Source organism: Convolutriloba macropyga, chromosome 10, assembly GCF_964194025.1.
Source record: "Convolutriloba macropyga chromosome 10, txConMacr16.3, whole genome shotgun sequence".
Classification (NCBI taxonomy): Eukaryota; Metazoa; Xenacoelomorpha; order Acoela; family Convolutidae; genus Convolutriloba; species Convolutriloba macropyga.
In genome coordinates this window covers 33,671,066-33,695,721 of record NC_134477.1, presented here as the reverse complement: position 1 = coordinate 33,695,721, position 24,656 = coordinate 33,671,066, and the positions used below count along the sequence as shown (strand labels likewise).

The 24,656-nt window shown below is 35.3% G+C and overlaps 1 protein-coding gene across 1 annotated transcript in view; it reads left to right on the top strand.

The window, feature by feature from the left end:
- Nucleotides 1-24,656, top strand: part of LOC142347999 (neurofibromin-like) — a 634,373-nt gene that overhangs the window by 469,914 nt on the left and 139,803 nt on the right. The window contains exons 21-24 of the mRNA XM_075399163.1: nucleotides 12,404-12,609; nucleotides 14,948-15,100; nucleotides 15,453-15,582; nucleotides 15,896-16,067. Coding sequence (XP_075255278.1) covers nucleotides 12,404-12,609; nucleotides 14,948-15,100; nucleotides 15,453-15,582; nucleotides 15,896-16,067 — 661 coding nt within the window. The remainder of the gene's footprint in view (nucleotides 1-12,403; nucleotides 12,610-14,947; nucleotides 15,101-15,452; nucleotides 15,583-15,895; nucleotides 16,068-24,656) is intronic.

Here is a 24,656-nt window from a genome sequence, read left to right as displayed (position 1 = left end):
GTTTTTGCTGTTTTTGTTATTGTTTTCTGTCATAAGACTTATTGTGATGTCTTTTTAACTATCTATGCATGACAGACATCATTTTCCTCCCTATGGGTTATATCTGAGCATCGTCATTGAGCTCCGATGAAAGATTGAGTTTACTGGCTGTTAAGGGTTTAAAAATAATTTTTCGAAACTTTTTTGAAATTCAACCATTCCTAATTTTTTTTCGTGAATACTCTTGGTCATTGTTGGTTCTAACAGAATCCATTTCCGTTCTACTATAGCCAAAATTAATCTGGTTAGCGGTTTTATCTTCTACCTATTAGTTTTAAAACATCAATGCCACGAGAATTCATATTTTTTTTGGGTACTTTATTTTGTTTTTCGATCCTTTTGAAATCTTATCACATCATCTTACTGCTGAGAGTCCCTATTGGTTTAGGGAAGAAGTTCAACGGATCATAAATAAAGTTTTCAGGGAAGAGCTTATGATTTGAGTTGCTTCGACATTTTCTTCAGGCACTTTTCTACTGAATTTGTGGTTTTTGCCTCTCTCTGTTGTTGTTTTCATAGTCATTAACTTGTTGTAAGGTCTTATTGATGAAATACGATTGGCAAAAAAACTTATTGTCCCCTCGAGGCATCATTTATTGTATATACTGGCTTCCGTTGAAGGCTAATGAATTTAATGGCGTTGATAATACGTGTTTTCCCGCAATTTTCGTGCGTCTAATGTATTTGTTTATATTTGTTGATTTTTTGAAATTATATTGATAAAAAAGGTTTTCCCATTGCTCCTGAAAAATTAATTTAAAATTGAAGAGTGTTTAGTGAAAAGTTCATTTTTTTAATGCCTTCGACCCTTTTGTCGCTCAATTTTTTTTCCTGAATTCGCTGTTTTTGTTCTTTAGGTAGCCGTAAATTGCTCACAGATCTCATAGGCTTGTAATTGAGGACTGAATGAATGATGTTGCTCGAAACATTCAGTATATAGCGAATAGGTTCCTTTCGTCAAATTTAACTTCTATTCATCAATCAGATGTCCCATCGAATTTCGTGTATTTCAAGAAATAACATATATATTGATATTATGTGCCACTGTTGTTTCGTTTTTCTGAACGTTTATTGAATGGCCATTTTTTGCGTTTCTTTTTCTCTTCCTTCAGAACAATCGCGTAATAACAGATCCCAATGGTTTTTAAATGTGGCCCAAGTAAACTTATTTAATCTTTCAGTATAAATCCTTCAACTGAAATAGCAGAAATAACAACTGAATTAAAAATACATATTCAGATGATAGGTATTGATTTTAATGGTAGCAAAGGTTTGTGTTTTCGCAAATCGTTTGTAATTTTTTGAGTTTCTCTTTAGTTTGTTTCTATGGCATAGTCTGACCACAGACGGGTGCTTTTGGTTTTGTAATGACTTTTTAGTAATTTATCAAGGATTTTTTTATTAAAAACCAATGTTTTTTAAGATTTTTGAATTTTCTTGGTGCAAAAAATGTTGATTAATTTTTAAGTTTCGCCTCACTGTTCGTTCTTTTTGTCGGCTTGTTACCTAGTCTCGTTAAGAAAACTTTTCATCTGCTGTATAGTTAGTAAAAGGTAAACTTGTGTAGTTAAGGTTTTATCTGACTGCATTTTGACGTTGTTACCAGGTGCTTTTAAATTTAGATATTCATTTTTTGCCGCCAAAATTTTGTTGGTGCTATTTTTTTTCTAGTCTCTTCAATGTCAGGTCACGTTGGTGCTGTAATGAAGCATGGCATTAGTAATTCAATTAGTAGATAGAATGTGTAACGATTGTTTTAAACTCAAACATCTATTTTTGTTATCTCTTGATTTGGTTGACATTTTAGTCAAAAATGTAGATGAGCTCGGGTCGGAACATCATGTGCGAACGCACATTAACGAGCCGCCTTGTTTTAAAACTACTTACAAAAAGAGTTTGCTTATTTTTTCGGAAATTCCATTGTTTTTGTCTGTTTAGGTTAAAAAATGTTGCACTGAGATTCATTTTCGGACGACATTGATTTTGTGTTTGAAGTTACTGACAGCAGTTAATCGGAACAGTTATGCACTTCAAATATCGTTTCGATCTGTTTCGATTATATTTTCTTTTGATAAATGGAGCGGACATTAAAGTCGGAAGCTGTGGGATTGAAAACTTGCAGTTTCTGCTGAAAGTGTTTTTTATAGCTGCGAAGCTGTAAGCGGAGCGGAGCTATATTGCGGTGCTCTTGGTTTTTTTACGATTCGAAGAGGAGTATTGGTTTTCTTAAGGTTTTTTAATTGCTCTCAAATGAAGTTTGTAGCAATCATATTGGTCCTGTCGGTCTTTTTATGCGATTTTTCGCTTGACCGATTTTTCGTCTGACTGTTTTGACTTTTCGTCCTAACGGGATAAACAGGTAGCGCCCAGCAGGCATTAAGTGCTCCTAGAGCCTTGCAGCTCAAACTATTTTGGAGACTTATACTTATGGTGTGAAGTGCGGTTATTAGAGGATGTGAGGGCAAATGGGGGGGGGGGGGGGGTCAACATTGGGGGTTCACCCCCCCCCCCACATTTGCCCTCACAACCCCCCCCCCCCCCCTCGAGCTGTTGCTCACCACCCGTCTGTCGCCCACGCCCCTCCCTCCCCAATAGCCCCCAATTTTATCACGAATTTTAGTGTTTTTTGGCAGAACAAGCAAAGTTTTTCAATTTTTTGTCATTTATTTTTCCTTATTCACGTGGGTATGATAATAAGTTACTGAAAAGATTTTTGCCATGGAATAGCTTTCAATTTTTTAATATGATAAATTTTAGCGATTTTTTTATGCATTTTTCTTCCATTTTTTCAAGTTCTTTGAATTTTTGTCGTTTTTTGGGTTTCTCCAACCTTAAGAGCCAAGCAGCCTCCTCTAGTGTTTGACAATAGTTAACTGTATAGTTTATAAATGTATTGGATTTCAACACCCCGAGTTTTAGCAATTTTTTTTAAACAAAATTTGCACTTTTTTTTCAATTTTTTGAAATTTATTCTCATTCAGGTTTTTCCAGCCTAACAGAAAATCTCCATTGGGGTTTGATAATAAGTTACTGGAAAATTTTTTAGGCCTCGGATTAGTTTTGAACTTTATTATCACAAATTTTAGCAGTTTTTTATGCAACTTGCAATTTTTTTAAAGTTTTTTTGAATTTTTTTTGTCATTTTTTAGGTTTCTCCAGCCTCAAGAGCCACATAGCGTCCTCTAGTGTTTGATTATAGGTTACTGCATAGCTTTTAGAGTAAATGGATTGCTTTCAAGATTTAAATATCAGCAATTTTCAAAAAAATATTTGCAGTTTTTTCAAGTTTTTTTTAATCTTTTTGATGTATTTTATCATTTCTTCCGGCACCAGGGTACTAGGGACCTCCTCCAAGGTTTTATGATAAGCTGTTGACTAGTTACTAAAATTAATGGAATGGAAAATTTTTAATTACTGTCCTTTTCTGAGTTTAACTATCTTTACTGGCAACGAAGCTTTTCAAGTCTTGCAGATGGGTTACTTGACATAACTCAAGAGAGAAAAAAAATGTTCTGAAATTTTTCATTGCAAAATCTGGAAGCTTTTCTTTCAAATTTTTTAATTTATAAGTTTTGTATTTGTTTTTTTTACAAACAAGGCGAGAAAACCAAAAGTTGCTGCAGTGTCGAATCAAGCTAAAGCAAGCCTCACTAAACCGTGGCTGGCTACCGACAAAGCCAACCAATCGCTGGTCGTTTGAGAGCAATTCGCCCGACGTTAGTCGGTGATGTTTTTTTTCACTGGAAGTACTTTTTGTCCAGGCGGTGTTTTGACCTAATAGTGAAAGTGAGTAAAATTGACATGTTGACTAACTTTTTCTGAGCGAGAGAAGTTCTTTGTTGCTCCGCTGCGTTGAGTGAATTACTTTTTGACTTTTACAAGAATTTTTGAGAGATTGGCGCCTATAGATGGCAGTTTTTAGCCTTTTTTCGTCCACTTAACTCATTTTTTTTTTAAATTTAACTTGGTTTGTTTGTAGAAGTAAATTTTGCTCGATGCTGCATGAATATGCAACCATCTGAAATGGATACCAAAATGTTTTTGAGAGCCTAATAATACGTCTCAGTGCGAAATTGGCACATATTTCTCAATTTTTTGTCTATTTTTGGTATTTTTATGTATCTCTTAATTTTTTGGTATTTGAGCGGACTTTATAAACCAAATTATTAAGTAAGGCAAAGTCTTTGATAATCCCTGAATTGGATGCCTCTTTTTGACGTGGGGTTTTTTGTTTATAAAATCGTTCGCAAACTAATCCCGATTTTAAAGGTTTTTGTCAAAGGTTTCTCAAGTTTTTTGTTTGTATTTTTGAGTTTATTTACCATAAATGTTTTGGTGCGTGATCGATGTGTTTTGTTTTCTTTTTTTTTTACTAATTGAATTGTCTTTGGCGATAATTCGTTGGAATTCAGTGAAAATGTTTAACATATTTTGAACAATTTTTTTTCAAATTGTTTTACTGTTTCACAATTGATCTCTTTAATTTTTTTACTGAGAAAGGACGATGGCTATGTAATTTTTTTAAGCCTTGATTCCATAAGAACAAAAAATTCCATGTTATTGCCTCAGTTATTTTTTATTTTGATTTTTAATTAGAGTTTCCAATTTAATTTTCAGAGTTTGCGAATTAGTTTTGTTTTCCTCTTTCACAATGTACGTGTTCTCCACATTCTAGCTTTTTTTCTTTCTAATGTTTTTCTTAGACCCATAGCTCTATTCGCTCTGCTTTTTTTTAAATTGAAAATTCATTACTTGATCTAATAATTTTAGTCTTTTTCGTTAAAGTTTTTGTCTGTTTGCAATTGATTTTATTGAATATAATACGGCACTGAGATTTTGCTAGCTTAACTTCTCGCAATTTTCTTAGACACTCTTTTTCTGCGAATATTCTCAGGCCTTGGTTTTGGTAATATGCGATTTTTTTCGTTTGATGATTGTTCTGTCTCGAGTCTTTTTCATGATCAATTTTGATTTGATTAATTTTTGAGCCGTTGTTTAGTTTTATTGCATTCATTGTGATTCAAAGCGACAACTAATTTAGTTATCAACAACCAATTGATAACTGTTTTTGTATTGTAAAATAGTGTTTCGATTGAAAGAACTTGCGTAAATTAAAATTTTTGAAATTTTGGGAGCCTATTATGGTTTGACTCTCTGGTTGTGTTGTTTGATGTTTTAATTGCATTATCAAATGTTTGGACTTGTTATATTATATATATATATTATATATATATATATATATATATATATATATATATATATATATATATATTATATATATATATATATATATATATATATATTTGTTTTTATATTTTGTATATTATGTACAGGAGTACGGTAGTTTTTTGTTCAGTTGGTTTTATGGGATTTTTTATTGTTTTTAGTCTTTTTAGTGGGTACAGTGAATTTAAAATCTAAAAATTGTGCTAATTGTAATCAAATTTTAATCCCATTTTGGTCTAATCTGTAGTTATTTGCCTATTTCATCTAAATCAAGCTTTTGGCAATAGCTTTGTTTTTGAGGTTTAAACTAGAGCTTTTGTATAGGTATTTCTACTAAGAGTTGACTGTTCAAGATTTCATACATCGCAGTTCTTACTGGAATAAAATTATACAATTTTCTAATTTGTTTCCGATTTTTCGCTGTTTGTTTTTCGATGTCTCGTATTCCTCTGACTGGAATTGCGTAGTTCGCTGATCGAGCATGAGATTTCATCAAGAGTTGTTTCTTCATAGCGATCGAGAGGTAGCATTTTCAATAGCCGCCCTCATCTTCTCAGCCGGCTATTATAGCGCTCCTATTTTTTTTACTTCGTCGAACTTTTTTTCGCCTTACCATTTTAGCGCTTTTTCGACATTTTGCGTGAAATCATTTTGACTTCTCTAGGCTAGTTTCTCTCTTCTCTCATTCTGCTAAAAGTGAATTTGAACATCAGTTGCTCAGCAAAGCAATTCAAAATGAACAGAGTCAGTATAAAAAAATTGAAGTCACAAATAGAAGCGGGAGAAACCCATAAAGCCCAATTTTAGATGCCCGCTATTTGAACGTCGTTCCTGTAAGTCTTAGTTACCATCTCTTATGCTTATTAATAGCCGCCTCATCTTCTCAGCCGGCTATTATAGCGCTCCTATTTTTTTTTTACTTCGAATAAAAAAATTTTTCGCTTTACCTCATTTTGCCGCTTTTTCAACATTTTGCGTGATATCTCTTTGACTTCTCTAGACTAGTTTCTCTCTTCTCTCATTCTGCTAAAAGTGATTTTGAACATCAGTTGCTCAGCAAAGCAATTCAAAATGAACAGAGTCAGTATAAAAAATTGAAGTCACAAATAGAAGCGGGAGAAACCCATAAAGCCCAATTTTAGATGCCCGCTATTTGAACGTCGTTCCTGTAAGTCTTAGTTACCATCTCTTATGCTTATTAATAGCCGCCTCATCTTCTCAGCCGGCTATTATAGCGCTCCTATTTTTTTTTTACTTCGAATAAAAAAATTTTTCGCTTTACCTCATTTTGCCGCTTTTTCAACATTTTGCGTGATATCTCTTTGACTTCTCTAGACTAGTTTCTCTCTTCTCTCATTCTGCTAAAAGTGATTTTGAACATCAGTTGCTCAGCAAAGCAATTCAAAATGAACAGAGTCAGTATAAAAAATTGAAGTCAGAAGTAGAAACGGGATAAACCCATAAAGCCCAATTTTAGATGCCCGCTATTTGAACGTCGTTACTATAAGTCTTAGTTACCATCTCTAATGCTTATTGGTATTGATAGTAGCCCCTGTAGCCTCTCTCTAAGAAACAGAAGTATGTTCAACTACGAAGAAATGCCATCAAAATAAATCGGACTTAAAAAATGTTTTTGAACAAAAATTTTTTTTGCAATATCTCTTATTTTTTCAATCCCAATCATGCTTATTGGAATCAACAGCGGCTATTTTCCGGCAATCTGCCGGGTATGTTTTTGTATGCTCATATGGGGGGGTGAAACTAATTACTATCAATATAAACCACTGAAAATATTATGGATTGTCATATTGCACTCACGGGAGAGGGGGGAAGAGAATAGTTGCTGACAAGCTTCCAATATTTCAGATAGTACTGCCCAAGTTGTCACTTGTCCGTAATAGTCTAATTGCTTCAATATTTTCAATGAAAATGTAAGCCTTGTATACGATTTCAACCAGGATTTTTCTTCATTACAAAGCAGGCCATTCTACGACAATTTTATTGGTATAATTTAAATTGATTTGAGAGATAAGCTAGATATAGGAATCACTTGAAGGGCATGTTTGAAGTTTCATATGAAAATAAGGATAGAATTTGGTGGATCTTTACCGTATTGTCGATCTTGTTTTTGTCATCATTTGTGTCCGTTGAGCATGGACTAAACAGTCCTTTTGCTACTATATTTCTGCAATCTGGCGGCAATGTTTAACTGTTTTTAAACGAAGTCCTCTTAAATGGGTTAAACTGGCGAAGTTTGAGGCCAATGGAGTATGCCTTGTTTTACTATGTATAGGAGGGTTTTGAGACCTATCACTCTTTTCTGATCAGTAAGCTAGCTAAACTAAAAGGCAGCGACAGGCCAGTTGTTGGCGATCAAATCGCCGACGGCGGTTGGTTGTTGCAAATTTTTGATCGTTTCACCTTTTTGGGCTCACTACTGTATCCGTCCAATTTAAATTAAAGTATGTTGTTTAAAGTAAAGTGGTTTGTAATTTCCGTAATAACTTCATAAAAATTAGTTCATGAAATTGTTAAAGTTTTTTAAAATTGATTTTTATTGTGAATTGTAATTGTAACTAAGCAAAACTTTTTACTCTTTATCTATTATCATCATCGTATGAAGAGCGATAATTTAATAAGTTAGGTTGTTGTATTTCTCCAACAATTTGACAATTGAGTGAACAGTAAGCAAGGTTTCGATTAAAGCAAATGATTATTTTTTAGTTTGAGGCCAATGGAGTATGCCGTAACAGTTTTTTAATAGCCGCCCTCATCTTCTCAGCCGGCTATTATAGCGCTCCTATTTTTTTACTTCGTCGAATAAAAAAATGTTTCGCTTTACCTCATTTTGCCGCTTTTTCAACATTTTGCGTGATATCTTTTTGACTTCTCTAAAGATACGCAAGTTTGTTGCAAGATATTTTGGCAATAGTGGTTTCAGTGGAGCCACTTGGGACTGAATTTTTCCAGCTATCTTTTTTGGCCTTTCTCATGTTATCCTTTGTATGTTATTGTTTCAAAGTTGTTGGTAGATTTAAGTAATATACTCATTTTTTTCATCGAGTGATTGCTGGGAGCCTAAGAGAATGTGTACTTAGAGTCGGTTCTGGAGTCTTCTGGCTATTTTTTTGTTTCGTCGTCTGACGCTTTTTTTCGTTTTTATTTGATCACACAGTCACTTACTATTTATGACTTCATCCCCTCACTAATGGAATTTGCGCGCGTGAGGGCATTTCGGACTCTATTTATCAAAAGTTTTTAGTTCGTTTGCGTAAGAAGGTTTTGATTATACCTGACTTCTGTCACTCAATAAATTGACTTTTGCACTTTAAAATTTAAGTTTAATTTGAATTGCTGTGAAGTCAAAGGAACTCAAATGTGTGATTAAGTTCCCTATTCAAAAGGGTTCTGAGGAGTGATTTTTAACAAGCGTTATTAACAATTTGCTGGATGTTTTTATAGCTGCAAAGTAGGTAACAGTTGATTTATAAGGTAATTCTTTCACGAAGACGACTCTTCGAGTCGTTTCCGGAAATTTTCAGGCTATGTTTTTTGTTTCGTTGTCTGACACATTTTTTCGTTTTACACAGCAAAGCTGAAAAGGTCTGATTTTCTGAATGACTTCTTCCTCTCACAATTGGCTTTGCGCGCATAACATCAGTTCTCACTCTCTCTAACGAATGTATTTTGCGTGATTAGATTTTGATCATACGTGACTTAAATTAGAATTAAATTAAGTACAGGGGAACTCATATTTGTAATAAAGGTGCCTAATGAAAAGGCTTCTGCGCATTGATATTTAACAAGTTTTATTAAATTACCGCTGAATGTTTTCACATAGCTTTTCGAGCGGCGCTGATAGCTTTTTCAACTTATATCTCTTTCTCTCTCTATGACACCGCGCGCAAGTATACTCTTTCACAGCTATTCCGGCAATTTTTCGGCTGTTTTTTCCCATAGCGGCTTCCAAAAAGCCAAGAGGTATAAACTTATATCCGCAAAACGAGGAATAAAATTATACAAGTATGTCATCTTGACTATTCAATTGCTCTTGAACGAATTAATTATTGTAAACGTGTTGGTCTTTTTTATGAAACATTCATGCTTGGGCATTTTTGCGCGCTTTTGTTGTAGAACATTTGGTGACTTCTCAAGTGAATTTTGCAAGCTTCAATTGCTCTCATTCTGAAATGAAGTCTGTTGAAATGAAATTTGTTAACAAATGTGATTGTTAGGGGTTGAGTAACAACGTGGCTATAGCTTAGTGGTTAAGATGCTATCTTGGAGGTCGCGAGTTCGAGCCCCTATCCGGTACGAGTTTTTCATCAACCAAATTTCTAAGTTACACAGCTAAATTGAGTGCCTCCAACCAGCTTATCGTTCGAGAGCAATTCATCCGTCGCTAGTCGGTTGATTTTTTATAGCCGCCTAAGCTTCTCAGCCGGCTATTATAGCGCTTCCATTTTTTACCTTGTCGGATAAAAATATTTTCGCTTTACCTTAGTTCACAGCTTTTTCAATACCTTGCGTGAAATCTTTTTGACTTCTCTAGACTAGTTTCACTCTACTCTCATTCTGCTAAAATTGTGTTCTTAGACAGCAGTTTCTCAGTAATGCAAATCAAAATGAACATAGTCTGTATCAAAAAACCAAATCAGAAATAGAAACGGTATTAATCCATAAAGCCCAATTTTAGATGCCTTTTACTCAAACTTTTTTAGTGGCCATCTTGGTGTTGGTACTATGCCCTGTGTGGTCTCACTGCGAAACAGATTATGTTCAGCTCTAAAATGACATCAAAAAAGTTCGCACTTCAAAATGTTTGTGTACAAAAATCGTTTCTGTCAATAGTTTTTTTTCTTTTTTCAATCCCAATCTTGGTTACGGGAATCAACGGCGGTTTTTTTCCGGCAATCTGCCGGGTTTGTTTTATTTTTGTTTCTTTTTTCTTTTAGCTAACCTTTAACCTTTAGCTAACTCTTTCTTTTTCTCTTATGCCACGTATGTCGTTTTCCTGATCCTCTCATGCTATGTCTCTGTAGCCTTTTTCTCGCTCCTTTTTAGTACAATTTCTCGCCAACATCCTGTGCGTTTTAGGTTTCTGTTCCGGTCATTCTTCTCTCTCTCTCTCTCTCTCTCTCTTTGACTGTTTGTTTTTAGAGATGTTCTCACTCTGCTACTGACAACCCCTCCTTCTCTTTCTCTCTCTCCCTCACTATCTTACTACCTCCCCCGTCCCTCCTCGAACCTGCCTCTCACTTGCTCCCTCACTTCCTCCCTCCCCCACTTGCAGCTTCACCTCTCCCTCCCTTTTTCCTTTCATTCCTCTCTCCTCTCTCTCTCTCTCTCTCTCTCTCTCTGTCTGTCTGTCTCTCGTTCGCTCGCTTGCATTTTCTCTCTTGGTCTCTTTCGCGTATATAAGGTTTTTAAATTTATCTTTTTGAATTCTGCTTTATTTGTGTCTCTATCTCGAATCTTGTCTTTCTCAATAGCTGCATAGCTATATCTAGGGCTGTTGTCCGCCTTATCTTCAAATAGTTTTAATTTTATTGGGACGCTGTCTTTTTCTTAATATCTGATTACGATTTTGATGATTTTGAAATCGAATTGGAGAACTAATTTTGTCCGAAACATTAAGTGATGCAAAAAAGCGAGTGGTTTAGCGGAATGATTTTTTTTACTGTGGTTTTAAAGTTGAGTATAAAACTGTATATGAACAAAAATTCTTTTTCGCGCTTTTCGTTTTGTTTTCCAGATGCGGCAAGTTGATTGAATTTTTTGGTTGATTCAAATCAGATTTTTCTCTAAATAAAAGGTTATATTACGCTTGCAAAACGAGGAATAAAATTAAACAAGTCATCTTGACTTGTTTAATTTTTTTCATCTTGACTTTTTAACGCCCCAATTTTCGTCTCTCTTTGTTCGTTTAGCGAACCTTCATCTCACGCATTTTTACTCGCTTTTTGTCTTTCCATATGTTGTGTACATGTTTTCTGCTTTTCTCATGCTCTGTCTCTGTAGCTTCTTTCCTCTCTCCTTTTCTGTTCGCTTTCTTCTTGCCAACACCCTGTCTCTATTTTTAGTTTCTCTTTTTCTGTTGTTTTTGATCACTTTTTGACAGATTTTCTTACTAAGATGTTCTCACTCTGCTAATAACAACCCTTCCCTCTCTCCTTCCCCTCCTCCCTCCTTCCTTCCCTCACGTCCTCCTTCCCTCGCTCCTTCTCTCTCTCTCTCTCTCTCTCTCTCTCTCTCTCTCTCTCTCTCTCTCTCTCTCTCTCTCTCTCTCTCTCTCTCTCTGTCTGTCTGTCTGTCTATCTCTCTTTCTTTCTTTATCTCTCATTCCCTTCTCTCTGGCAGCTCGCTTTCTCTTTCTTCTTGCACTTTCTCGTATCCAAGTTTTTCTTAACTGTGTCTTTTCAAGTTCTGTTTTTTATTTGTGTGTCTATCTCGGATCTTGTCTCTTCTAATAGCCACATAATGAAAACTGGGGCTTTTTTCGCCTTATCTTCAAAGCCTACTCTTACTCCTTAGATCTGATTGCCCAATCTTATTTGTTTAGATCCGATCACTTATTTTGATGATTTTTGAAGGAAATTGGGAGTACTGATTTTGGTCCACTTTTTCTATGAGTTAGACTTTGGTGATCATATAAGTTAAATTTTAAGAGGAGCAGAAAGACGAAATAGGGAATTGGCTAATAATGTGAGATATTTGGGAAGCTTGAAAAAGCTTCTGTTATCTTTTCTCTTTTTGACATCTGAGTTACACGGCGAAGTGTCAGGACTTCAGAATATAAGGTTGAAATTTTTCGCCTGCAATAATAACCTGTAGGTTGATAAAAAATAAATATGTTTGTTTATTCAGCTGTTTCCAAACGGTTTTTACGGGCCTGCCAGTAAGTAGCGAATAACGAGTACGATGCACAGTGCGTCTGTGCTGCCGAGGAAGAGAATATAGATGTTAATCTCTTTTAGTAAATTGCTGATGTTTAAGACGTTAATAATGAAACTACTCTAGAAAATGTAGTTTGCGCCATGTTCTCAATTTTTTCGAGATTTATTGTTTTTTTAGTTATTGAGAATCAAAAATGTACGGACATACAGCAATGGATAGATCCATACATTTTAACTTTTAGCCCTGAAATGTCGCCTGGTGGCACCGTTGTTCAATCATCTACAGTTGCCGCTCAGTTCCCACTTGTCCAGTCCGTGGCGAATCACAGTGCAGGAGGAGGGGGAGCTTCCGTTGGAGGAGGCAACCCAGTTGGAATGGGAAGTGTAGTCGGAGGAAGTGGAAATTCTCCCTCTTGCGGCAGTGCCAATTCAGTCTCTCTGCTCGCAGGTACCTTTCCTAAATCTTTTTCGAGGTTGGTCTCAGTGTAACTTTGTGAACATGTGAATTTACCCACGCCAAAGCTGATCCACACAAATCTTACTTGACTTTTCGAGTGACTTTTACGCCTTTGACTTTCTGCGCTTTGCATGATCTAAAGTTCTCTCTCTTCAACAATTTCGAGCAGCTGAACTCAATTGCCGGCAATTTAATACTAGAATTCAAATGATAATTGGAGCCTTTCTTCTCTTAAAATGCTATTAGGGGTATGTATTAACTTCTAATGACGTTATTTGAAGTCCTCTGTGAAATTCTTTGTCCCGATCAGGCTACCCCCCTAAGGAAGCAGGCTGCAATTGATTAGAGCTCCTACTGGCTGTTCGAGAGCAATTCTTCCGACGCTAGTGGGTTATGTTTTTTATTCGCTTTACCCTTTGATTACGTTTCCCTTATACATAAGTCACGATTTTCACGTTTGGCTTCTTACTTTCCTGACTCAGTTTCAACTGACTGCATTTTAAATTCTTCACTCAAGGATTTACGTAATGTAGTGAATACGGTCAAAGTCAAAAGGGCAAAGTCGAAAGAATTGGGATAAACATATGAAGCCCGGTCATTAAGTCATAGTGCATTAGGTTATCAAAATTTGTGATTGCTAGCCGATATCGGTGTTAAGCTTAATACCGTTCAGTTTGGAAGCTGAGGTAAGTATAGGTTTAGAATCTACCTGAAACTGCACACTGAATTAGAACAACTTTTGAAACTTAGGAAAAATTAGGAAAACGTAAGAAAATTTTGTCAATTTCAATCTTTTTTCTTGATTATAGCTGCGAAGCTGTAAGCTGAGCGAAGCTATATTGCGGTGCTCTTGGTTTTTTTTGTTTCGTCGTCTGACGCTTTTTTTCGTTTTACATTTGTTCACATAGCAATGCTGAAAAAGTCAAAATTTCTGAATGACTTCTTCCTCTCACTAACGGCAAGTGCGCGCGTGACGTCATTTCTCACTCGCTTTAGCAAAAGTTTTTAGGTTATTTGCGTGATTAGATTTTGATCATACGTGACTTACCTCAGTCAATAAAATGACTTTTGCACTTTAAAACTTAAGTTTAATCTGAATTTGTTTAAGGTCAAAGGAACTCATTTGTGCAGTAAAGTTCCTTAATAGGAGGCTTCGGCGGAATGAATTTTAACAAGCTTTATTAATTTATCGCTGAATGATTTTTTACCTAGTTTTTTGAGCGGCGTCGATTTTTTTTTCATTTAGATCTGTATCTGTTTCTATCTCTATTATATGGCACGCAGGTCTATTCTTTCGCAGCTATTCCGGCAATCTGCCGGCTATGTTCTGTTTTGATCCCGATGTGCGTCTAGCGCGTCAATGGTGGCTGTTCTCCGGCAATCTGCGGGCTATGTTTTTATTTGTTGTATAAATGTATTAGTCCTGTTGGTCTTTTTAATGCAAATTTTCGTAACTTCGACTTATCTGGTAGTTTTTGTAGTTTTTTCGTCTGACCACTTTTGTCATCAAGAACGGGATAAACAGCAAAGCCGGGAGAATCTTAGAAGTTTTCTTAGAGCCTTATGCCTTACTAATCTCTCTTAGCGATTCACCGAAAGAGTATGTGATTCACCTAAACTGTTTGGGAGACATAATTAATAGCCGCCCTCATCTTTTCAGCCGGCTATTATTGCGCTTGTATTTTTTTACTTCGTCAAACTTTTTTTCGCTTTACCATTTTGCCGCTTTTTCGACATTTTGCGTGAAATCTTTTTGATTTCTCTAGGCTAGTTTCTCTCTTCTCTCATTCTGCTAAAAGTGAATTTGAACATCAGTTGCTAAGCAAAGCAATTCAAAATGAACAGAGTCGGTATAAAAAATTGAAGTCAGAAATAGAAACGGGATAAACCCATAAAGCCCAATTTTAGATGCACGCTATTTGAACGTCGTTCCTATAAGTCTTAGTTACCACCTCTAATGCTTATTGGTGTTGATAGTAGCCCCTGTAGCCTCTCTCTAAGAAACAGAAGTATGTTCAACTACGAAATGCCATCAAAATAAATCGGACTTAAAAAAATATTTTTGTACAAAAATCTTTTTTTTTCAATATATTCTATTCGTTCAATCCCAATCATGCTTATTGGAATCAACGGCGGCTATTTTCCGGCAATCTGCCGGGTATGTTTTCATTTTTTGAAGCGGGACTATTCTTAATCTAAAGAGTTTGACCCCCCAACCGCTTTAACAGCGTCAAACAGTAATTCTTTTGGTCATAAACATATTGACTTGTTCACTTCAAAATTTATTTAGATGGTTTCTTGGCGTCTTTTGAAATGATTTATTGTTTAGGATCTACGTCTACGATTAGCACAATTCTGACGGTGTCCTCCGAGACTGCTACTCTCCTTCAGCCACATCACCATTCCTTATTCCCGCCCACTGCCGGAGTCGTAGGCACAGGTATGGCGGGACCTGGATCTATTCCCAGTCAGCCATCACCGGGTAAGACGCCGCATAAGGGCGCGTAGGACTCTGTATCTTGGATCACCCAAGTTTGGGATGAACAGAAAAACTTTCGGAAACTCATTTTTTTTAAAAAAAAATGTCGGACAATTTTGATACAACTCTATATTTATGGTTCTAGTTGATGTTGAAATCAAGTTCTAATATTATTACGAGCGATCTTCTCTCAACTTATTACAGTCCTTCGCTTCTTCTAGATTCGATTGAATACTTTTAAATTTCGATATCGGCTTCTCTGATAGGTTTTTAGGTCAAAACGGAGTTATTCTCCTTGACAAATGCAATTTTCCTGAAATACTGTGATTTCTTTGAAGAAGAACCTTTTTTTCAGGTGTAACAAGTGTTGCCGGGAGCCAAAGTTCCGTCGGGGGTGGAGGGGGGAATTCCCCCAATCCACTAGTACCCAGTCCCCTTCCACCCATTTACGCTAACAGTTGGGGAGCCACCATTTCACCCAACAAGTAAGTTGCAAATGTAAATAAAAGCTGTATACTTCAATTTAAATCATTCAACTAAAGTATACAGATAATGAGTTTACAGATTAAAAAAATTCTCATATGATGAGATAAGCTCATAGTAAGGTTTCATTGTTATGCTCTTTTTTGAGTTCGTGTCATCAGCTCTACGATTTCACTATTTAATTTTGTAATTTTGCACAGAACGCTTGGTCGTAAAAATTTTGTGTTGTGCTCGATAGATCTTTCCTGCTTGCCTGTTCTTTGCATCTGCTGCTATTATCAGATAGTAATTGAAAACAAATTTGATTGCCTCCAGGTTCATCACTGACTTGCTCTCCATCCTTTTTTGTTCCAATGAAAAGATTGGCATTAAGATGAGGAAGGACGTCATGGAGATGGTGGGAACCCAGTTGAGCCACGCCCTTGTACCATACCTCTTCGAGAACATGACTCAGCAAGTTCTCAAATTCTTCGATCAGGGTGGATCGGTGAGAATGTTAAAACAAATCAAGTTTTGCTATATTGGCGAAATTTTAAGTGCCTCGAGAAAAAATGAAGCAATTGCCTCGTTGTCAATATGGAGGTTTATCATAAAACACTTATTGGAATGATTATGCTATGGAGACATTTTTTGGCTCTCAAGCTATAAGATTATAGTTATGAAACAGTGGCTGCTGCTCTTAAAGTCTCTCAATTTTCCAGCTTGTTCAAAAAATTGTCACGCATAAATGATGCGAAATATTTTCTGTTACATTTCTTGGGGCAAAATTAAAAGGAAACCTCCATCAAACTCATGTGTGCCACGCTGCTATTTTTTAACGATTTTATTTACTTGAACAGCTTGCAATTTTCAGCACTTAAGACCATTGTCATTTTGCCCTCTGTAATTTTAATACCGCACAGCGATAGCTGGGGCTATTATTGGCCTTATCTTGGTTTTTTTATGACTCGAAGAGGAGTAATGGTTTTCTACCGGTCTTCTGCGTTTTTAATAGCCGCCCTCATCTTCTCAGCCGGCTATTATAGCGCTCCTATTTTTACAATTCAAAGAATTTGAATTGTATTGGGGCGCTGTCTTTTTTTACAATTCAAAGAATTTGAATTGTATTGGGGCGATGTCTTTTTTTTAAGATCTGTTCACACATTTTCATGATTTTTGAAGTCAAATTGGAGTGGTGATTTTGGTCACGCCGAAACAGGAAGTGGAGCGAAAAAGCGAGTGCTTTTGCGGCGTGAAATTTTTTTACTCTAATTTTAAAGTAGAGTAAGAAAACGGTGTTTGAACAAAAATTCGGTTTCTTGCTAGCGGTTTTTTGTTCACATGCGGCAATTTCACTTTGATTTTTACTGTTTTTTCAATTTTTTGGATCGGATTTTTTTCTAAATGGTTTTCGCAATCCATTCATAGTCCTTTCTAGGTCTAGTTATCTGTTTATTCAATGAAAATTCTTTGAATTGTACGTCAGGACTTGTCCTGCTATGTTTTTTTTAAGATCTGTTCACACATTTTCATGATTTTTGAAGTCAAATTGGAGTAGTGATTTTGGTCACGCCGAAACAGGAAATGGAGCGAAAAAGCGAGTGGTTTTGCGGCGTGAACTTTTTTCGCTCTAATTTTAAAGTAGAGTGAGAAAACGGTGTTTGAACAAAAATTCGGTTTCTCGGTAGTGGTTTTTTGTTCACATGCGGCAATTTCACTCTGATTTTCACTGTTTTTTCGATTTTTTGGATCGGATTTTTTTCTAGATGGTTTTCCCAATCCATTCACAGCTCATTCAAGGCCTAGTTTTTTGTTTGAATTAAATTTTCATTTCTCGCTAGTGGTTTTTTGTTGTTCACATGGGGCATTTTGACATTGATCTTCTGTTTTTTTTTTTATTTTTTTGATCTGATTTTTTTGAAAATAGTTTTCTCAATTCACTCATAGTCCATTCTAGGTCTAGTTTTTCGTTAAGTCAATGAAAATTCTTTGAATTGTACGTCAGAACTTGTCCTGCTATGTTTTTTTAACTTCGTCGAATAAAAAGATGTTTCGCTTTACCTCATTTTGCCGCTTTTTCAACATTTTGCGTGATATTTTTTGACTTCTCTAGGCTAGTTTCTCTCTTCTCTCATTCTGCTAAAAGTGAATTTGAACATCAGTTGCTAAGCAAAGCAATTCAAAATGAACAGAGTCGGTATAAAAAATTGAAGTCCGAAATAGAAACGGGATAAACCCATAAAGCCCAATTTTAGATGCCCGCTATTTGAACGTCGTTCCTATAAGTCTTAGTTACCATCTCCTATGCTTATTGGTGCTGATAGTAGCCCCTGTAGCCTCTCTCAAGAAGCAGAAGTATCTAAAACTACGAAATGCCATCAAATTAAATTGGACTGAAATATGTTTTTGTACAAATCTTTTTTTCGATATCTTCTATTCTTTCAATCCCAATCATGCTTATTGGAATCAACGGCGGCTATTTTCCGGCAATTTGCAATTTTTTAATAGCCGCGTCAGCAATTCCAGGCGGTTTTTAATAGCCGCGTCAGCAATTCCAGGCAGTTTTTTGACTTTGCAAAATTTTCTTGAGAGAACGGCGCATATAGGTAAGTTTTTAGCCGTTTTTCGTCCATTTGGCTCAATTTTTTTTTGTAATTTGGCTTTTTTTGTCAAAATTGTTTTTGATCGATGCTGCATTAATATAAAACGTTATGAAAGACAATTGATACCACATAGTTTTGCAGAGCCTAATAATGCTTTTCAAGTGTAAAATCACTGTATATGTCAACGTTCGATTGGCAATTCGTGCATTGACCAACTCTTTTGAACGGAAGTTCTTTTTTTCAAGTTGTACACACACTTTTCCGTTTTTTGCAATTTTTGTCTGTTTTGTAAAATATTTGTTTTTGGTTTTAATTAGTAGAAAAAGTATTTTTGTGCACACAGCTAGTGGTTTGTTTTGTATTAATAACTGAGTTCTTTTTGACATTTAATCTTTCATATTCATTGAAAACTGGTTCCTTAATTTTAAATTCTTTTATCAATAGCCACAGTAAGCGTCTCAAACGTCTACTGTTTAGGCGCTCTCCTTTTAATTCGCTTTACTTTTGATCACGTTTTTCGTTTTACATAAGTCACTATTTTCCTATTGACTTCTGACATAATTCACACACTGTTTCAACTGAATGGATTCTAAATTCTTTGACGCATTGAAATACGCGATGTAGTGAATACTGTCGATGTTAAAAGAGCAAAATCAGAACCGACGGGACTTACCGATAAATCCCGGTCTTTAAGTCAATTTGGATAATGTTATCAAAGTTCATTAAGGTGTTTGCTATCTCAAATTGCTATTAAGCTTATTAGCTATCAGATTAGAAGCTGATGTAAGTATGGTTTTAGAATCTAACTGGAACTGCTGGCTAAATTAAAACACTCTTTGACACTTGAAAAAAACAGAAAAATTTTTTATTTTTACTTTTTTTGATTTTTACTTCTGATTTCTACTTTTTTAATTTTTTTGTTTTCTGAATTTGTCTACCAATTCATTTATAGTCCGTGATGGGTCTCCCTTTTTTGTTTAGGCAATGAACGTTTATTGAATTGTAGGTGAGGACTTGTCCAGCTATGTTTTTAATTGCTCTCGAAGAGAAGCAATTATGGAGAACCTGAGCGTCTTTTTTATGCAACATTTTCACTTGTCCGTTATTTATTGTAATTTTGTTAATTTTTTAGGTTTTTTAAGATTCAAGAGCCGAGGAACCTCCTCCAGAGTATGATAATAAGATACTGCATAGTTTCTAGATGTAATTGAATATTTTCCAAGATAATAATATCACGAATTTAAGCAATTTTTTGAAAAATTATTTGCAATTTTTTCAAGTTTTTTGAAATTGTTTGTAATTTTGTAATTTTTTAGGTTTGTTCAGCCTCAAGAGCCAAGGAACCTCCTTTAGGGTTTGATAATAGATTAGTGCATAGTTTCTAGATGTAATTGAATATTTTCCAAAATGTTAATATCCCGAATTTAAGCACTTTCATAAAAAATCATTTGCAATTTTTTTCAATTTTTTAGAAATTGATTTAAATTTTGTAGGTTTCTTCAGCCTCAAGAGCCAAGGAACCTCATATATGGTTTGACCATAGATTGCTGCGTAGTTTCTACATGTAATTGAATGTTTTCCAAGATTTTGATATCATGAATTTAAGCAATTTTTTGAAAATTTATTTGCAATTTTTTCAAGTTTTTTGAAATTGTTTGTAATTTTGTAGTTTTTTAGGTTTCTTCAGCTTCAAGAGCCAAGGAACCTCCTCCAGGGTTTGATAATAGATTACTGCATAGTTTCTAGATGTAATTGAATTTTTTCCAAGATGTTAATATCCCAAATTTAAGCACTTTTATAAAAAATCATTTGCAATTTTTTTCAAGTTTCTAGAAATTGATTTAAATTTTGTAGGTTTCTTCAGCCTCAAGAGCCAAGGAAGCTCTCAAGGGTTTAATAATAGTTTACTGCATAGCTTACAGATGTAATTGAATGTTTTGCAAGATTTTAAAATTACGAATTTAAGCAATTTTAAAAATAGTTGAAGGTTTTTTTGTTTTTTTTAGTTTTTTGATTTTTTTGGCAACAGGGGCCCAGGGACCTCCTCCGAGGTTTGAAATTCAGCTGCTGCATATTTTTTTAGAGTGAATGGAATGATTATAATTTTTTTATGACTCGAATTCTAGCAACTTTTTGATAAACCTTTATTTTTTTTCAAATTTTTGAATTTTTTATGCTTTTTTTCATGAGCCAGTAAAACTGTTTAAGATAATAGATAGTCTGTCGAGACAATGAAATGGTTCTGAAGACAGTGATTTCACATATTTTAGCAAGATTTTGTTAAAAGTTCCAATTATTTCCAAAGTTTTTGAGTTTTCCCTTTTTCCCTTTTCTGAGTTTAACGATCATTACTACATTGCTACATGACAGAACTTCAGAGGCAAAAATGGTTTTAAACATTTTTTCTTTGCGAAATGTGGAATCTTTTTTTTTGAATTTTGTACTTCCAGTTTTTTTTTTCTATATTATTTAATTACTAACAAGGCGAGAAAACTTGAAGTTGCAGGGTCGAATCCCATTATGGAAAGTACTCCTAGCTCTTTCTCTCTCTCTCTCTCTCTCTGTCGGTTGGGGTTCTTCCTTCTCTTTCTCGCTCACGTTTTATCTTTTGTACACTCTCTCTATCTCTCGCTCTCTTGCTCTCTCTCTCTCTCTCTCTCTCTCTCTTTCCTCAACTCTTTTGTTGATGCTTCACTTCAGCTGCTGTTAAATGGCGTGATGTCATCATCTCGCGTTCCTTCAATTCGCCCGACGTTAGTCGGTTATGTTTGAGACTGCAGATCTATGAAGCTATGTCGGCTGTTTTTGACAGTCGGCCAGCTATGTTTTGCTTTTCGTTTTCCTTCTTTTGTTGAAAATCCGGAAAAACAACTCTTATTTTAGTTCAGGTTTCATGCTGATTCTTGACTTAACTTCGTATCGAAATCATTTTTGCTTGATTGATGCGAGTGTTTTATAGCCTCCGAGGGATCAGATCATGAAAATGCTAACAATCGCCTGTCTCCTGTTAACGAATCGAAGAGTCACAGTTATCAATGATAGCCGAGCTGATCAATGTTAGCCGAGTTGTTCTGGAACAAGTAACAAAACTTTGAATTTCTTTTGGGGCTGGAGAAAATGCAAAAGCGGAGAGAAGAGACTGGTAATTTTGGGCATACCGGTTTTCAAAAAATCAGTTTCGAAAAGTAGAAAATGTAAGTGTAGTAAAGTCGGCGTGAAAAATTATGCGCTCAAAATCCTCTGAAAAAGTGGTTTTTCTCAATCATATTAGCGAATACTTGTTGATCTGAGAATTTTTATAACTTTAGTTATTAATAGCCGCCCTCATCTTTTCAGCCGGCTACTATAGCGCTCCTATTTTTACAATTCAAAGAATTTGAATTGTATTGGGGCGCTGTCTTTTTACAATTCAAAGAATTTGAATTGTATTGGGGCGCTGTCTTTTTTTAAGATCTGTTCACACATTTTCATGATTTTTGAAGTCAAATTGGAGTAGTGATTTTGGTCACGCCGAAACAGGAAATGGAGCGAAAAAGCGAGTGGTTTTGCGGCGTGAATTTTTTTCGCTCTAATTTTAAAGTAGAGTGAGAAAACGGTGTTTAAACAAAATTTTGGTTTCTCGATAGTGGTTTTTTGTTCACATGCGGCATTTTCACTCTGATTTTTGCTGTTTTTTCGATTTTTTGGATCGGATTTTTTTCTAACTGGTTTTCCCAATCCATTCACAGCTCATTCTAGGCCTAGTTTTTTGTCAGAATTAAATTTTCATTTCTCGCTAGGGTTTTTTTTGTTCACATGCGGCATTTTGATATTGATTTTCTGATTTTTTCTTATTTTTTTAATCTGATTTTTTTAAAAATGGTTTTCTGAATTCACTCATAGTCCATTCTAGGTCTAGTTTTTCTGTTTAGTCAATGATAATTCTTTGAATTGTACGTCAGGACTTGTCCTGCTATTTTTTTTTAAGATCTGTTCACACATTTTCATGATTTCTGAAGTCAAATTGGAGTAGTGATTTTGGTCACGCCGAAAGAGGAAATGGAGCGAAAAAGCGAGTGGTTTTGCGGCGTGAATTTTTTTTCCTCTAAAATTAAAGTAGAGTGAGAAAACGGTGTTTGAACAAAAATTCGCTTTCTCGCTAGTGGTTTTTTGTTCACATGCGGCAATTTCACTTTGATTTTTACTGTTTTTTCAATTTTTTTGGAGCGGATTTTTTTTCTAAATGGTTTTCCCAATCCATTAATGGTCCGTTCTAGGTCTAGTTTTCTGTTTAGTCAATGAAAATTCTTTGAATTGTACGTCAGGACTTGTCCTGCTATGTTTTTTTTACTTCGTCGAACTTTTTTTAGCTTTACCTTTTTGCCGCTTTTTCGACATTTTGCGTGAAATCTTTTTGACTTCTCTAGGCTAGTTTCTCTCTTCTCTCATTCTGCTAGAAGTGAATTTGAACATCAGTTGCTCAGCAAAGCAATTCAAAATGAACAGAGTCAGCATAAAAATTGAAGTCAGAAATAGAAGCGGGATAAACCCATAAATCCCAATTTTAGATGCCCGCTATTTGAACGTCGTATTTGAAGTCTTAGTTACCATCTCTTATGCTTATTGGTATTGATAGTAGCCCCTGTGGCCTCTCTCTAAGAAACAGAAGTATGTTCAACTACAAAATCGGACTTAAAAAATTGTTTTTGTACAAAAATCTTTTTTTTTCAATATCTTCTCTTCTTTCAATCCCAATCATGCTTATTGGAATCAACGGCGGCTATTTTCCGGCAATCTGCCGAGTATGTTTAGTCTTTTAGATGCTTTTTTGTCGTTTCAATTCATTACGCTTTTCTTAAAACTTTTGTTTTCTTTTTCAAGAGTTTTTTATATCTTTAGTGTGTTTTCTGGCTGAAGATTTTTTCGCAGGTTTTTGGTGACTTATTGGTTTCAGTGGTACCTTTTTATTTGTTATGGCTACAAAGCTGCAAGCCGAGCGTAGCTATATTGCGGTGCTCTTGTTTTAGTTTCGTCTGACGTTCTTATTTGGTTTTACATTTGTTCTAGAACATTCTTTCGCTCGACGTTTTCGTTTTCGTTGTCTTTTTCACACTGAGCTCTGCTCTTCGCTTGACCTAAATATCTCCCGACATTATTTTGATTAAAACAAAATTGATTGTAAGAAAATGGGTGACAATCGGGTCTGATAGACGAGTGGTTAATGCTTCTGATTATTGGGTTGGAGATTGGTGCATGTGAGTTCATTTAGCGGCTTTTGCGGGAGTTGAGAAATGTTTCTCATGTTTAAGAGAATTTCTGATGTCTCTGTGGTTATTTCCTTTCAGAAAATTTTTTTCTGTTCTTTTGTTTAGGTTTGCTTTTTCTGTGGGTTGCGGTACTGAAACTAGACGCTTGATTAGCCATTTTTTTTACTGAAATGAGTAATTAATTTGAATTTTTCTGCAGATTTTTGCTTTCTTTATATTTTTTTAGTAGCTGCGATAGCTGACCAGAGTTTTTCTGGACCATTTGATCGTTTTGCTATTTGGTTTCCTCCTTTTTTGGTACAGACCATCACATCATGTTCACTTCAAATCACCAATTTCCACTGTCAATCAATTCTCCGACTGAGTTTTATTTGAGGTGATTTTTGAATTTAGTATTTTTGGCGTTAATATTTTCTTGTTGACACGTGACTGAGCCGCTCGATGACAATGGGGTCTGATAGATGAGTTGTGAATGCGCCTGATTAATAGGTTGGAGGTTGGGTCATGCTTGTTACTTTCGCGGCTACTCCGTCAGTGTTCCGATTATGTTTGTTTCTGTTATAATTGACTAAATTGATTCAATTTTGGACATATTTAAGAGAATTTCTGATGTCGTTGTGGTTAGCTCCTTTCAAAATGGTTTTTACCGTTCTTTTGTTTAGGTTTGCTTTTTCTGTGGCTGACTGTACTGGAAGGAGACTCTTGAATATTTGTTGAGCCAGTTTTTACTGGAATAATTTCTTTATTCACAGGTTTTTGCTTTTCATGTTTTTGTTAGACTTGTGATAGCTGACAAGAGCTGTTTCTCGGCCATCTGTTCTGAATTTTGCTTGTTGCTTTTTCTGTGGATGACTGTACTGAAAGGAGAAACTTGAATGTTTGATGAGCCAGTTTTTTACTGAGATCAATGAATAATTTCTTTTTTTTGCAGATTTTTGCCTTTGTATTTTTGTTAGTAGCTCAGATAGTTTACCGGAGCTTTTCTTGGCCATCTGGTGGTTTTTTTATATGGCTGCCCATCATGTTCATTTTGAATCCGCTGTTTTCACTCAATCAATTATTCGACTGAGTTGTATATGTGTTGATTTTTGACTTGGTTGTTTTTGGCGTAAATATTTTCTTGGTGAGACGTGACTAACCTGCTCGGTGACAATGGGGTCTGATTGAAGAGTGGCAAATGCTACAGATTATTGGGTCTGAGATTGGTGCATGCAAGCTAATTTCGCCGCTATTCCGGCAGTGTTCCGG